Here is a 15,051-nt window from a genome sequence, read left to right as displayed (position 1 = left end):
TAGTCTTATCTGCGAAAGGAACTTCTAGATCTCGTGTCTAATTAAAAAAGAAAATAGTTCCGGAAGTGTAAAAAACGGATCGAGGAACGTAAAAAAAGTAAATATTTTTCAGCGTATCACGGACAAAAATAATGATGAACGAGACCATATTAAACAGTAATGAATGATGGCGACTGGTAAATATTTAATACAATAACGTTTAACAAAAGAGGATGATTATGTTGAATTTCTAGAGACCACCCCAATTTCTTCTTCATCGAGCCCGGCACAATAATGATATACCAGACAAAGTATATTACTTACACTGGCTAAAGATTTCTTCAGTTCTTCATCAGAACTTAAACATAGGTCTTTGAAATCCCTAAATTCCTTCAGCTTCCCCACGCATTGAAGACACACAGTGCATGGCAATCCATCGCCAAGGGCAACCTAAAGGTAAGGAAAAGATATGATCACTATAAAGGCAGGAGGCATAATTGCTCGTCCTACGGCAACTATTTGAAACCGAATTTCCCTGTTTCACGTACGGCAAAGAAGAATTGACGGCTATGACAAATATATGCCAATTTAAGGCCACAAATATTTAATAATTCAAATAAAGATTATTATTACTGGAAACATTCTCAATATCGAAGACGTTGCAAATGTAAACGATGCGTGGTACTCACTTTTAAAGTCAGTAGATCATGTATGGTCTTCTCGAAATTTACCTCAAATTCCTTATTTGGTATGAATATGTTAATATAGTATTCACTATACTTCATGCAAAGTCTGCACAAAGCACTAATTTCTGCTAAATCTGGGACAACAACTATTTGACTACTCATAATGATGATTCTCTGAAAGCACGCGATGAAAAATCGTCTCTCTAATGCACAAGATCAAATCATGACACCCATATGTATTCTTCGAAAACACGACTTGAGCAAAAAATCACTGCAATTCAAAGGAAAATACGACGAAACTGCTACAAAAATGTTATCATAACAAACCGAGGTTGTTTACACGAACTAGAGTACCGAGATTTCTCTAGAGTGGCTATGGGTAGTTCGATGATACCTTTGACCACTCAGCGCCGTAACTAAATTGGCCTCAACAACGACCGCCAATGAATTGAGAATAAGTTTTTAATTGTTCCCTACTATTAAAGATAAAGTTGAGCAATAAATATTTATATATTAAAATTATTTCCGAGTGTATAATATCCAATAGACATCATAAAACCGTATTTAAAGCAATGTTTTTAAATCCTACCAATGATGACGTCATAAGTACCGAAACAATTTTATGCACAGATAGAACTAATATTGTTGGATTTATGACTGAACTGCCCATGAACATTACAGCAAAGGAATTTTAAATCAGCATCTACATTTGGTAACCCTCCGCACATTTAAACGAGTTTACAAAAGTCGCCACTGGTATCGCTAAAGGGAAAAGCGATATGGTTTTCACCTAAAAATTTTATATAAACAAAATTTGTGTTCGCAATGATGTGATATATTTTAAAATTAACTTTTTTGTGATATTCCTTAATATTTAAAATACTAATCTTCAAAAAAATTGCATTGGAAAAAATGTGGATCGCTTTGCACTCACCGCTGTCTTGCGGGTGTTTTTAAAAACTGATTAAAAAGCGACCGAAGTGGCGACAGGAATCAGTCGTTTAAAGAAAAGAATGACACTACCTCTTTTTAGTCCACTTGGAACGGTCAGACAAGGAACATAAGAATTACAAAATGCAATATTTATGCAGGTCAATGGAAAGGGTCAGTTGCCTTTACTGTTGTTGTCAACGTTTTCGTGTTATCTTGGCTATAAACTGGAATAGATGTGTTGAAAATTGAAACTTATGTCGAATGTGCAATAAGTATAAATTTGAGAATGCCCCTATTGGCATTTTAATCCGAACATATAGTAGAGTAGCAGTTAGAACGTCCCTGCATTTTCTGTTGTGTGTACGGGTTCGTGCGTTGATTTAATAATCGTGTGTTAGTTCATTTTCATCATGGGAAGCCGCTCTACGGGTCGAAAAACCATGAAGGTTGAAAAAACTTGTAGGCTTTGCATGAGGGATCGTGAATATTATCTCAGCATCTTCCCTTCCAATGATGTATCCAAGATATCCATTGGCAAGGCTATACAGGAACTTCTAAATTTGGAGGTAAGTATTTTGCCTGACTACATAAAAAAATTTGCCGTTTTATGGTTGAGAGATTATAGCATGGAATCGATACATTCGCGTATCATGAGTAAAATCGGTACTGTCTTCAATTAGAGCATAGTGCATCTTATTTTCGTTGGGAGGAATGTCATTGGAATAACTTTCAATTTCTTATCTATCATCAATAATAATTGGTATTTTTTATATAAATTTACTTATTATGTATTAAATTATTTTTTATTTCCGGTGTTGATTACTTTAACAGATATCGGAGGATGATGGGCTGCCTGGAACAGTCTGTCGCACCTGCTTTGCGAAACTCGTTGACTTCCGAGCATTCAAAGACATGTGTACAAAATCTGCGAGGGAGCTGAGGAAACGTTTACGGGAGAAAACTGTCACGGTTAGTGGATCCTTTGCTGTGATGATCATTGAATGTCTATATTATTGTTTCATGGATGTAATCTTTGTTCAGGTAATTTTATTGGTGCCTTGGTAGGTGTTTATTGTTTGTTTATCGGGTGTTTATTGTTTATTATACAATGATCTACTCTTTGCTCATATTGATTTGGTCATTATCGATTTAACCTTTCATTATTGATGATATCCATTCAAAGACATCCTTCAAAAGGAAAAAAATATTTGGACTCGAGTATTATCGAATTACCAATTTTAGTCAGATTTTCGCCTACTTTAGGATTTTCACTTACTTTACATTTCAAACCATGTCTTTGAACAATGAACGAAAACGTTTGCGACCACAATTAAATAGGTAATAGATACATATGTAGGTTCTAATCTCCAGTAGCACAGCGAGGGGGGATTTTGGGGGATAAACCCCCCCCCCCCCCAGAGCTCAGAGAAATTTTTAAGTTTAATCCATTAATTACTTAATTGTATAGATATTACTAGAAGAATAGTGTGAAGATTAATAAAATTTCCTTTAGAAAGCCGTAAAAATAACCATTTTAAACCATTTATCTTACACTTCTGCAATTTATTAATTTTGCACCTGCTGCTTATCCTGGTAGGTATTCCATACCCCCACACACCCCGGTACTAGTTGCACCTAAACCTCCCCAGCCTTAATTCCTAGCTGCGCCCCTGCTAATCTCAGCTAAGGAATAGTGATTCGTTCACATCGGCTACCATAAAGGCGTGTTTACATGGTACATTAATACTTACAGATTAATTTCTAAATGTATGCACTCGAGATTGAATGCCAAAATGCATCATGTAGCCACCCAACGAGGTGCGCAGCTAGGAATTAAGGCTAGGGGGGGTTTTAGGCGCAACTACACCTGGGGTGTGTGGTATACCCGCCAGGATAAGTGCGTGGTGCGGGGGCCCTCCCCCAGAAATTTTTTTAAGATAAATGGTTCACAATGATGATTTTTATGGCTTTCTGTGGGGTAGTTTTGTTAATCCTTACCCTCTTCTATAAGTATATTAATCAAATTAAGTAAAATGGATTAATCTTTTAAAAATTTCTCTGAGCTCCCAAAAAATTTCCCAAATTATGTACAAGGTACCAAAGAGGCATTCGCTAAAACAGTACTGGTCGATGTTGATTTTGACGGGCTGCGTTTATATGCTTGGATTACATACTTCAATAGCATCAGAATCAACAATGAAACTCCCCCCCAACATCTGATGACATCATCCGTTAATTTGTTGTTACTTGTGGGTCAGTTCAAAATATATTCTGTATTCTGCAATGTGGCTAAAATTGTTACTTAAACTGACAACTATTTGCATGCTTCACTGTCACATGCCTTATAATCTCAACAATAAACTTGTCAACACGCCGGTACAGCGAAACTAAAAATAATCTGAATGGCCGTGAGCTAATGCAAAATTGTAGTGCAGCGTTGCATTCTGCTGGATAAATTTTCAATGCCTTGCATAGGTTTATCAACTTACGAACAACTTCTTGTCAACCTATCTTGCTCGTATGTTAGAGAATAGGTTAGTTTCCTTCATCAAAGAAAACGAAAGGCATTGATTGCGATTCATTACCCACCATTAGTGTATTCATAATGTACAAATTATTTGGTTTTAGGAATCCCAGTTTAGATGAATGTTAATGGTCAATTTTAACCGCATTTGAAAAAGGCCAGATTGGCGCCCATGCGATGCCACTCCACGTGACGTCACGGGGACCTAGTTTCTATACAAGTAGATAAGAGTTTTGCATTGTCTGAGATTACCAATGCATGCATGAGACAGAGAGCTCAGGGAAACATCTCTTAACAATCACCTATTAAAACTGCCAATGCTCGGAAAGTTTCCTTAGTTTGATAGGGGAATAATAATCCTTATTTAAGCCAAGCACTACCAGCTAACAGCCTGCATCGTATCAGCGCTCAAGCCTTGTCCCAAGGTCACCTCACACGCCGACAGCTGGAACCAGAAATACGTCACACCGACTTTTCCCATCATTCCTACTTAGCCGTCGCGTTTTTGAGAGCTTGAAATATTTCACTTTTCAATTAATTGCAAAAAATAGATATCGTCATTTGAAAATCTAAGAGCGTAAAATGCGCACTCCATTAGTAATAATGTTTTGATTTGGGCTTTAAAAAAATAATAGGAAACCGCTCTATAACTCTATATGTACATGATTCAATCCTAAGACCACTTTCACACAAAACAAAATTTCCCCATGCAGCCGTGAATGCGTGGTTTTCAAAACCAGTTCATATATGGAGCATTAATTGTTAGAATACGTTATTAACAAAATAAGCAGCGCCTGGGTGGAATTCGAATAGGCGTTGCCAACGTATTGTTTATGCATGATGTTTTTTGTGTTCCTTTCCATCATCCTCGAACGAGGGGAGGTGTTGTAATGTGAAAATTAATATTTGTAGGGTTTTGCATTTTTACGTTCAAGGTGATGATGAATGTTTGTTTTGTTATTTATTTACGTTGCCAATATAAAAGTGATTGTTGTTGCGGCCTTGGGATATAGAAGACGAATAAAATAGTTTAAAGACGTAAAGAAGACTTCTTCCGTTTTTTGACATTAATAATACGAGTACAACCATGTTATCGCCGCTAAAAAGATCACAAACTGGCGAAGAAAGGTCTCAATGAGTCCGGGAAGCACTATAAAATAATAACTGCGTAAATAATATAAAATTCTTTGTTTTATTGAATTATGAACATCACAAGACGTTAACCTTTTTCCCTACTATACACGCATATATACGTGTGGACCTTTCCTGACCTGGAAGACGACGGCCGTATATTTACGTGTGAGATTTTTCTAGCCAGAAGAACGAAAGCCGTATCTATACCTTTTCTAGTTCTTCCCCTTTTAGGACGGATGCGGGTTTACGTTCTCTTTGTCTCGGGACCCAACCCTGCGGGGTTTAGGATTTACCCTCGGAATCCGGGAGCAGGTATCCGGACCCCTCGTCTTTTATAACCCCTCTTAGCGGTAAGGGACAGCGGTCACACGATTGTTTATCCAGTCAGTTTTCCAAATAAATAATTGTTCATTTCTCAGGAAAAATAAACTAAGAATTGAATTATTTGTCTTTTGAGCAGCGTTTACAATTTTTAAACAAAATTCTACGATAAAAATTAACTTATATCTCGAGTTCTGTGTAAACATAAACATGGAAATTGTTGCTGCATTAAATGTGTTGATATTGACCTTAGAACTTTGTTTAAAATTTGACAATGCTCAGAAAAAAATGAGGAAATCAATTCAGCCTGCAATTTACGTGCAGGCAACAATTATCCATTTGCTAAAAACATTTAAGCAATACATAAGTTGACGGCGAACCAATGCTGCAGGTATGGTCGTAAATCCGGAAAGGAGGGAGCACAACTACTCTCGGAGTCCGAGATAATGCGAAATCCCTGAGTGGAGGGGTCGAAAAGGTTCAGCGAGACCCTTCTTAACGAATGCCCTCCAAAAATGCTCCGTACCACAAGAAAGAAGAGTCTCTTGGGGCTCCATACAGCAGTCAAGCTAAGACGAAAACTCCACCGTCTCGAAAAGGTTAAAGTGAAAGTTTGGGATATATGTGTTTCATGATTATTCGTGTGGTCTTTTCCCATCATTAGCCTGGATAATTTGGAGTGTACTGTATATCTAGTTTTATGATTCTGTCCCTTTTTCACCCGGGTGCATGCGTTTAGTTGGCCCATGAGAGGCACCCCTATGCACTGCTTTAAGCGATGCAATTTTGATTGCGCCTTTGTGCTTACGTTAGATTGCACTATGACTTGCCCAAGGCTGTAGCCAGAAAATATTTTCGGGAGGGGGGGGGGGTTATGGAATAGTAGACAAATATAAAATTATTTTTATAAGATAAATAAAATAGCTTGTACGGATAAATATACATACTTATTATAAACCCTTGAAGGAAAATATAAAAAATATTATTATAAAATTGAATTTAGACTTCTAGCTTTCTTTGTAGCGAACAAATGAATTAACTCCTCGGTGTCGATGTCAATTCTGCGGTCCCTCAGGAGGCTCATAAGTCACTCACCTCTCTACTAATTCACAGCACTATTATTTCACACACTGCACTATAACTACACACACTGCACCAACAAATTCGCTTGGATAATTATTGACGTAAGTCGCATTGGACTACTATATGTCCCTGTGCAGCTATATAATATCGTCGTGTGAGCACCAAGCGAGCATAAAGTATCTATTTGATTTTTTTCATTTGGGGGAGGGGGGGGGGGGAAATCCCCCTTGATCCCCCCCCCCCCCCCCCGGCTACGGCCTTGGACTTGCCCCGTGTGAAACGGCTTTAAGAAGGTTAAGTAATGGTTTGCATGTCGCTTTGTCTGTCTTGTAGTACCCCGTGGAGGCTGTGGCCGAGTCTGTTCCAGTGGCGGAGTATGAGGAGGAGGATGGTGGGGGTGACATTGCCAAGATGGAATCCAGAGTACCAGCAGAAACAGATGATGCGTCGGACCCTCTGGCTGAAGAGAATCAGGTAATTGACATTGTTTTGACTAATATATACGTTTATATATAACCACAATTGACCAATAAATACATCTATTCAGGGCAGCAGTGGCATAACTATAGAGGGGATGTATCCCCCGCAACATTAGTCATTAACATTCATCTAAATTGGGATTTCTAAAATCAAATATTTGTATAGTATGAATACACTAATGTTGGGTAATGAATTGGAATCAATGCCTTTCGTTTTCTTTGATGAAGGAAACTACCCTATTAGAGCAAAAATTGAAACATTTTTTTATGTACAGTTATGTACCATACATATCAGTTAATCGTTATGGATATGTTGCTTAAAGAAGGACAAATTGTGAAATATTTGCCGGAAATACTTTTATTTATAGAGCGAAATATTTCATTGTGGATGTAATGAAATCCTGATGCGAAGGCTTCCGCGGTGCGCTGGTACTGTAGGCTGCATTTTCCGGGTTTCACCGCATCGTGGTGTCGTTGGTGACAACAGTTTCTCCTGCATTCCAGCAGGCGTCTTTAGATCGAAGTGATTATGCCGTGTTTTGGCCACCGTTATATAGGCAGCCCAGTGGTGTAGGTTCGCCCTGATTGGTCGCCTTGCGGCCAATAGCGTGGGGGTATGGGGCGAAGAGTCTCTTCCATGTGCTGTGGACTGCGTAGCTATCCTCTCGATTGAAATTATGAGGATGTTTGGATATTTCAATCGCCTCTCGGATGATCCTCGGAAAATATCGGGATTCTCTGGCGATAACTTTTGTTTCTTCCCAGTTGATGTCGTGTCCAGGTTCACTGAGAGTGTGCTCGGCCACAGCCGACAGATGAAATTGTTTGTTTTTCACCGCTCTTCTATGTTCTTGCGAGACTCCTCAAAAAATTCGACGTAACAACACGCTTCAACTGTGTTAAGAAGACTGGAGAAATTCTTCCGACTCCTAAGGACCGTATCTCTTCTCACGCCTACGAGGGAGTTTATGAAATTGAATGCAGTTGAGGTATGTCATACATCGGACAGACTAAGAGAGCTGTGAAGTGCCACATTCAAGAACATAGAAGAGCGGTGAAAAACAAACAATTTCATCTGTCGGCTGTGGCCGAGCACACTCTCAGTGAACCTGGACACGACATTAACTGGGAAGAAACAAAAGTTATCGCCAGAGAATATCGATATTTTCCGAGGATCATCCAAGAGGCGATTGAAATATCCAAACATCCTCATAATTTCAATCGAGAGGATAGCTACGCAGTCCACAGCACATGGAAGAGACTCTTCGCCCCATACCCCTACGCTATTGGCCGCAAGGCGACCAATCAGGGCGAACCTACACCACTGGGCTGCCTATATAACGGCGGCCAAAACACGGCATAATCACTTCGGCCTAAAGACGCCTGCTGGAATGCAGGAGAAACTGTTGTCACCAACGCAACCACGACGCGGTGAAACCCGGAATATGCAGCCTACAGTAATGAAAGCCTGTTTATCACAAAATAGAACAAAGGTCCCCTGAGATTTGTTGTTAGCGTGTTTTACCTTATTTGGACAGCACATGTAAAAGCACTTAAGTCAGTGTTTGGTAGGCTTTAACAGAGTGGAACTTGAACCTTCGACCTTTGGTTTGACATGGGAGGAATTAAAATTGCCCGCACCAAGGCCGTCCACTGCAGTCTGGCCGCCGAGAGTTGTCCGTTGACAGCTAGAAAGGGTAGGGGGCAAGGTTGCCAGGTAAGAAAGGGAAACACCAACCTCACATTAGTAATAATAATAATAATAATAATAATAATTTCATTTCTGTTAGGTTACAAATGTAACATAGAAATTGTCATATAGTGGACAAACAACACATGAGATAAAAACATAAAAGACAGATGACATATATACATGTTATGGCTTGCAAGGTGTCGAGTTCTTTTTGTTAACTTTTTTTTTACACAAGTCGTAGTACTCATCTAGTGAATAAATTGAATTTTGATTAAAAGCGTTTTTAATTTGTGCTTGAATGAGTTGCTATTTTGGATTGCTTTAATATCTGGTGGTAGTAAGTTAAAAAGTTTGGCCCCTTTATGATATGGTCCTTCACTAGCAAGTTTAGATGACCTCGGTTCAATATGTATACAGTGGAACCTCGTTAAAGCGAGTACGGGCTATAGCGACACCCCCGCTATTACGAGAGATAGCCGATGCACCATCAATTGACCCTATAATAAGCGTGTTAAAAAATTCGTTTTTACGAGACCCTTTCGGTGTTGGCTCTCGCCATAGCGAGGGTTTCACCGCCGGAAGACTTTCATCAAGACTCCTTAACCTCTGTAATTGCTAGCGATCTGTTAGAAATGAAGTTAATTGAAGTTATGAAATTAATTAAAAAAAAAATTAATTAAAGAAATGAAGTGTGGGGTGCGTTTGAGGGACAGGGATTGGTTGCAAACCGTGCTGGCACAGGATTCTCCACCCATCCTTTCTAACTGTCATCAGACAAATCTCACTGGCTGGACTGTAGTTCGGAGTATGGGGCAAGGCTGCTCAGTCTTTAATTTATGTGGTGAACTGTCGTTCGATAAATATAATGATGGACGAAACAATGCTTTGCATGATTTTTATTCAGTGCGGCGCTTATAAATTGTTTGAATAGTTAGTCGTTATTTGAGTAAGGAAATTTAGTGATGAAAAAAAACATCGCCTTTCGTCTGGATTTATGCTTACGTTTATCGGATAGATGTTTATCTGTCGCCGCACCACTCCTGTTCCTGTATATCTGTTCGCAACAGGTATATTGGCTATTATTTGCTCCACCTCCGGTAAAGCGACAATTCGCTATAGCGAGTGTTTATTAGTGCACCGTGGGGTGTCGTTATATCGAGGTTGTACTGTATCATGTTTTTGTCGGGTGTTTATTTGGTGTATTTCACAGTTTAGATCAAATTCCTGTTATCAATGCTCAATCTAGCACAGGGAGGTCACAATAGCCATAGGAATGGTGAAAAAACTTAATGTGGTAGAAGAAAATAATGATAATAAAAATTTTTATTGTTCCTAGAGATCACATATGTTCCGGTGACATTGGAAGACGTCAAACTAAAGTAATAGTTACAAATAAATGAAGTGATATAATATTTACAATTTTTACAGTTAAAAGGAAAAGTTACAATTTTTGTGGCTCATGGGCAAAGATTACTCAGAGCCCAACATAAAATCCTTCAGGCTATAGTAGTTGTTTCCCATTAGAAAGTTCTTCAAAGCATTCTTGGAGGGTGTAGATGGAAGACATTTGATATCATACGATAATTTGTTGTTTATTTTTGATAGGGAGAATAAGGGTCCTTTTGGCAGAAAGTGCTGGGGTAGTCTTTGAGGTGAATGTCATTGGTGGTTCTGGTTGCGTGATTGTGAAGAGAACTATTTTTGGAAAGTATTCAGGGTTATTTTTAACAAAAGAGGCAAAGTTAATTATGTATAGTGATGGGAATGTTAGAATTTTCAGATCATCATAAAAAGGTAAGCCCTGGTGATTGCATGGAAACTCTGGGCATGGCTTTCACTGCACGTTTCTGCATAGAGAAGACTTTGTGGCTGCAGCTAGCATTACCCCAAAAGATTATGCCATAAGTTAGGTGAGGATATATTTTGGCATATTATATCATCTTCAGAGTATCAATGGTAGTTACTTCAGCCAGCTTTCTTATAATAAATATGCCAGTGGATAGTTTATTCATTATATAATCCAACCAGTCTAGGTTGTCAGTGAGGATAATTTTATTGAATGTGCCCAAGAAATCACATGAGAACCAACATTTAAGATCATACTTGAGGTACATTGAGACCGGTTGCCATGGAACAAACGAACTAAACTTTATAAATCAGCATGCCTATTCTACCCTAAAGCAGCTCAAATATTTAAATCAACAGAAAATAAGTTAAGCATTGTTCCCCAACGTTATTTATGTAGGTATTCATGTACTGAGTAGCATAAATTTTACTGCGAGAAATTACAAACATTTTTGTTAAACCCACAGAATGATGGAATTTTTTTTTTTATTGAGAAGTTTCTTAAAAATTTCTATGTCCAGGTGAGATGAGATGTTGATGGAGTTCAGTTTGATGGATTTAATCAGCAACTTCGCTACCAATTTGGAAGAGTAAGTTAAACACGAGGGCTGTTTTTTAAGAAAGGGCCGTTTTGCTGTACACTGTAGTAGTTCGCTCGCCGTCCATAACGAGTGTGAGCGCCACCTTCCGGCATTCCTTGCAGACAAGCATGTGTCAGTTGCACTTCTGTATCCAACCTTTACGCTTTACTGTGGATCTTTAAAATGTGTAAGATTATTGAATCGCCCGCCGCGTGTGAGATTCGGCCAGTGACACGATTTATGACTTCAATAAACATTTCGGCTGACAGACATTCACCCAAAGCTTTGTGAAGTGTATGCTGCTAATGCAATGAGCGAAGGTTAAGTGTAGAAATGGGTCGGAGAATTCAAAGATGGCTGCAGAAATGTTCACAATGACGATGATGATCGTCAGGACGGCCATCTTTGATCACCAACGTTGTCGCACTGCAAAATCAAGGCAACGGTGTTCTGGGACAGGCGCAGTGTTTTGCTAGCGGACTTTATGGCACGAGGAAGGACGATCAACCCATAAGGCTACTGTGCAACCCCGGCCATGCGCCATTGAGAGAAAAAGACGGCATCTTGCGTGAACTCCCGGTTGTCAGGGCAGGCGGCAAACTTCTTTAAAGAGAGGTTTCAAAACTTAGTTTTAAGGTATGATAAGTGCCTAAACAAACAAGGTAACTATGTGGAAATATAAAGAAAAGTATGAAAATTCCAAAAATTTAAGAATTTTGAAAAAAATAATTTTAGTTTACTTTATGTAAAAAACGGCCCTTACTTAAAAAACAACCCTCGTAAGACAACGCAATATTTCAGCCAAATTTATTTTTGTGCGACACTTTTTCTTGTGTCAAATACATTCTCAAGTGCACCATGTTCAAGCCAAGTGTGTCCTTACAGTCCGGCCACCGAGAGTCATCCAATGACAGAAGGGTCTAGTTTGGGGTAGGGGGCGTGGCTATCAGGTAAGAAAGGAAAATTCCCACGTCACATGTAAACAAAAGGGTTTTGTGAAGAAAGTAGCCGGAAGGGACAAAGATCATGAAGGACCCAAAGGAAGAATCCCTTAATAAACGATTTTAATTTTTTCTGGTGAATACTTCTGATGAATATTTCTCGGGTTCTCAGCCAGGTTAATGCTTTTATGCAAGCCGACGTTTTGGGAGACGACTTCTCTCCCATCCTCAAGGCTGTGTTACTTTATGGAAGTCCAATTTCACGCAAAAAAAAATGAAAATATATAAAAGCATTACCCTGGCTAAGAGCCCAAGAAATATTCGTCAACAGAACCCCTTGTTTTGGTGATTGGAAGAAAGGTTGTCTCAGAGTCTTCCGTGCCGTACAGAATTTGTGGATTTCTCCATTTTCTGGGTTATCGCCGCGTTTCCTTGTCATAGGTGACGACAGTTTCGCCAGGATTCCACCAGGCGTCTTCAGGTCGAAGTGGTGCGTCCGGTGTTTTTGCCGCGTATATATAGCTCTCCCTCCTGGCGGCCACCTGCATCCTGGGCATAATATAATATTTGACGAAGCGAAAATCATCGCAAAAGGAAAGAGGTATTACCCCAGGCTGATAAGGGAGGCAATAGAGATCATCAAAATACCCAAAAATTTCAATAGAGAAGACGGATGCAATATAACCAACGCCTGGAAGAGAGTGTTTAGAAATCCAACCAATCATGACGCAGCAGCAAGGGTAACCGGGCAACAACACCGCGGCCGCCAGGAGGGAGAGCTATACATACGTGGAAAAAACACGGAAAGCACCACTTCGACCTGAAGATGCCTGGTGGAATCCTGGCAAAACTGTCGTCACCTCTGACCACGAAACGCGACGATAACCCGGAAAATGGAGAAATCCATAAATTCAAAGAAAGGGTTTGTATTGGTGGTACTGGCTTGTTTCAGTGCGATATATGCGTGTGACCATGTTGTATGACTAGGCAAGGGTATGAGGTGCTTTTTGTGGAAAGGGATTCGCTGCAAACCATGTTAGCGGAGGGTACTACGCCCCTCTTTTCAAACTGTCATCGGACAAATCTCATCAGCTGGCCTGTAACTTCTGTGGCCACTTTCTCATTTCTTTTGTTGGATTCTTTTCAGAAGGAGCCTGTGCCGAGTGGAGCACAGGAAGAAGATAATGGCGGAGAGGACGAGGGCGCCACCGGCTCCAGGGAGTGCTACGGAGGAACGGCCGTGTACATTGAATGTACGCCCTTGGTGTTGCCCGACCAGGTATGTTCCACTGCGGTGAAATGGTTGACCAAGGTGACTTAAGTGGTAAAGTGATCGTGATAAATAGATAATATAATGCTAACTGAATCATTTTAATAAATAACTGAAAGAAGAAGAAGGTTAAATCATAATACATTATGCTGTGACGTATTTACCGTATAAGCGCGTGTAAGAGGCGCACCTTTTTTCCCAGAAATTGCAGCCGAAAATGAGGGTGCGCCTCTTACACAAACTTCTTATCTTCCCCCCTCCCCTTCACTGGTCGCAAGTCTAAGGGGAACTGAGCGGCCTTGGTTTCCAGTGTGAGTCAGTCATCTGAAACCCTAGGTCAAAAACAAGCGGCAGGCAGGGGAGTTTCTCCCTTAGTGACGTATTTTTAAAATGCTCCTGTTTGCTTTTCTTGTAAGCATCGCGCCGTCACGTCGGTACCCCAGAGGTGAACATGGAAGATCGCGCAGGGTTTTTTGCTCCGGAGGGCGCACTAAATTTACTGCCACGAGTGGGCATCCTGCGGCATTTATACTGCATATAGTAATCGCTTATCCAACGTAGAGATTGCATAGTTTTGAAGGACATACCTGGTTAATAGTCAACATCTGTCTTGCCGAGTAATTTCCATTATGCTGAGGACCTGATTTTCCAAAAATCATCTTCAGACGCTAATATGAGGATTATTGCAACTGAAAATTATATTGGTATCAAAACCTGCGCTTTCAAAAATTCAAACGAGTGTGTTCATTGTTGGACTAAATTGTGGATGGAAGAAATCAGAAATGCTTATAAGTGAAGAGCGCGTAAGGAGAGGTCCAGGGGAAGGAGCGCGATCCCTCCGTCTTCGAAGCAAGCTACGAAATACGGAGGGGAAGGAGCGCGCTCCCTCCCCTCCGTATTTCAAGCTGCGAGGCTATGAGTGAAGGAGCACGGGAAGAACACGTCCGATCTTGCATATGACGTCGTTGCCTTCAAAGCGAAGGGTCGAAGGCGCAGCAATGTGATACATGCAGTTTGCGTTGCCTAAAGTTTCCAGTCTGTCTCGTCTTGTTTGAATGTGCTTATGCTACGCTTGCTTCTTCCGAAATTGTCCTGTTTGGACTATTTTGTATATTATTAGCCTTGTTGTAACTATAAATCTTTGTGTCAAACAATTAGAGCTGAAAAAACTTAAATTCTGTCAGATATGCGTCGCGTTAGATCTCTTTCTTTTTTTGAACCTCGTGCGTGTCTTACAATTATTGAAAGCTTTCGAGATATCTTCGGGCTCAGTAGATGACTCGCCTAGCATTTGGCTTCCATAATCTGAGAGATCGATCAAGGTCAGTTGGTGAGACGGGGTAGGGATGAAACACGTTTCCATTGTTCCCCTGTAACTTGATGTTGTCCTATTTTCCTGTGGGGTCTTGGAAAGGAAAAAAACGGCAGAGGCATTGGCTAATGGAGGGCCGAATGTGGCTCCATTAAATCTACGACGTGGTTATTAACCTACGGCACTGAGATTGCCCCGATTGTTGTCCAAGCTCTTGGGAAGGTTCATGCTATGTGCCTGTGGTGTATTGCCTTAAGATTTTCCACGGCT

General features: G+C 40.1%; 2 protein-coding genes across 2 annotated transcripts in view; one reads left to right on the top strand and one right to left on the bottom strand.

Annotated features, from left to right (window-relative positions):
* LOC124172694 (zinc finger protein 16-like) overlaps positions 1-1,111 on the bottom strand; it is a 40,914-nt gene extending 39,803 nt beyond the window's left edge. The window contains exons 1-2 of the mRNA XM_046552155.1: positions 669-1,111; positions 304-429 (exon numbers count right to left, since the gene is read on the bottom strand). Coding sequence (XP_046408111.1) covers positions 304-429; positions 669-827 — 285 coding nt within the window. The 5' untranslated portion in view covers positions 828-1,111. The remainder of the gene's footprint in view (positions 1-303; positions 430-668) is intronic.
* Positions 1,112-1,741: 630 nt separating this feature from the next.
* Positions 1,742-15,051, top strand: part of LOC124172715 (zinc finger protein 70-like) — a 48,354-nt gene continuing 35,044 nt past the window's right edge. The window contains exons 1-4 of the mRNA XM_046552184.1: positions 1,742-2,164; positions 2,430-2,567; positions 6,994-7,134; positions 13,347-13,478. Of these exons, the coding sequence (XP_046408140.1) occupies positions 2,009-2,164; positions 2,430-2,567; positions 6,994-7,134; positions 13,347-13,478 (567 nt within the window). The 5' untranslated portion in view covers positions 1,742-2,008. The remainder of the gene's footprint in view (positions 2,165-2,429; positions 2,568-6,993; positions 7,135-13,346; positions 13,479-15,051) is intronic.

This window comes from Ischnura elegans (genome assembly GCF_921293095.1).
Source record: "Ischnura elegans chromosome 13 unlocalized genomic scaffold, ioIscEleg1.1 SUPER_13_unloc_2, whole genome shotgun sequence".
Classification (NCBI taxonomy): Eukaryota; Metazoa; Arthropoda; class Insecta; order Odonata; family Coenagrionidae; genus Ischnura; species Ischnura elegans.
Note: the sequence above shows the minus strand (reverse complement) of the source record. Positions and strands in the feature narration are given on the sequence as shown.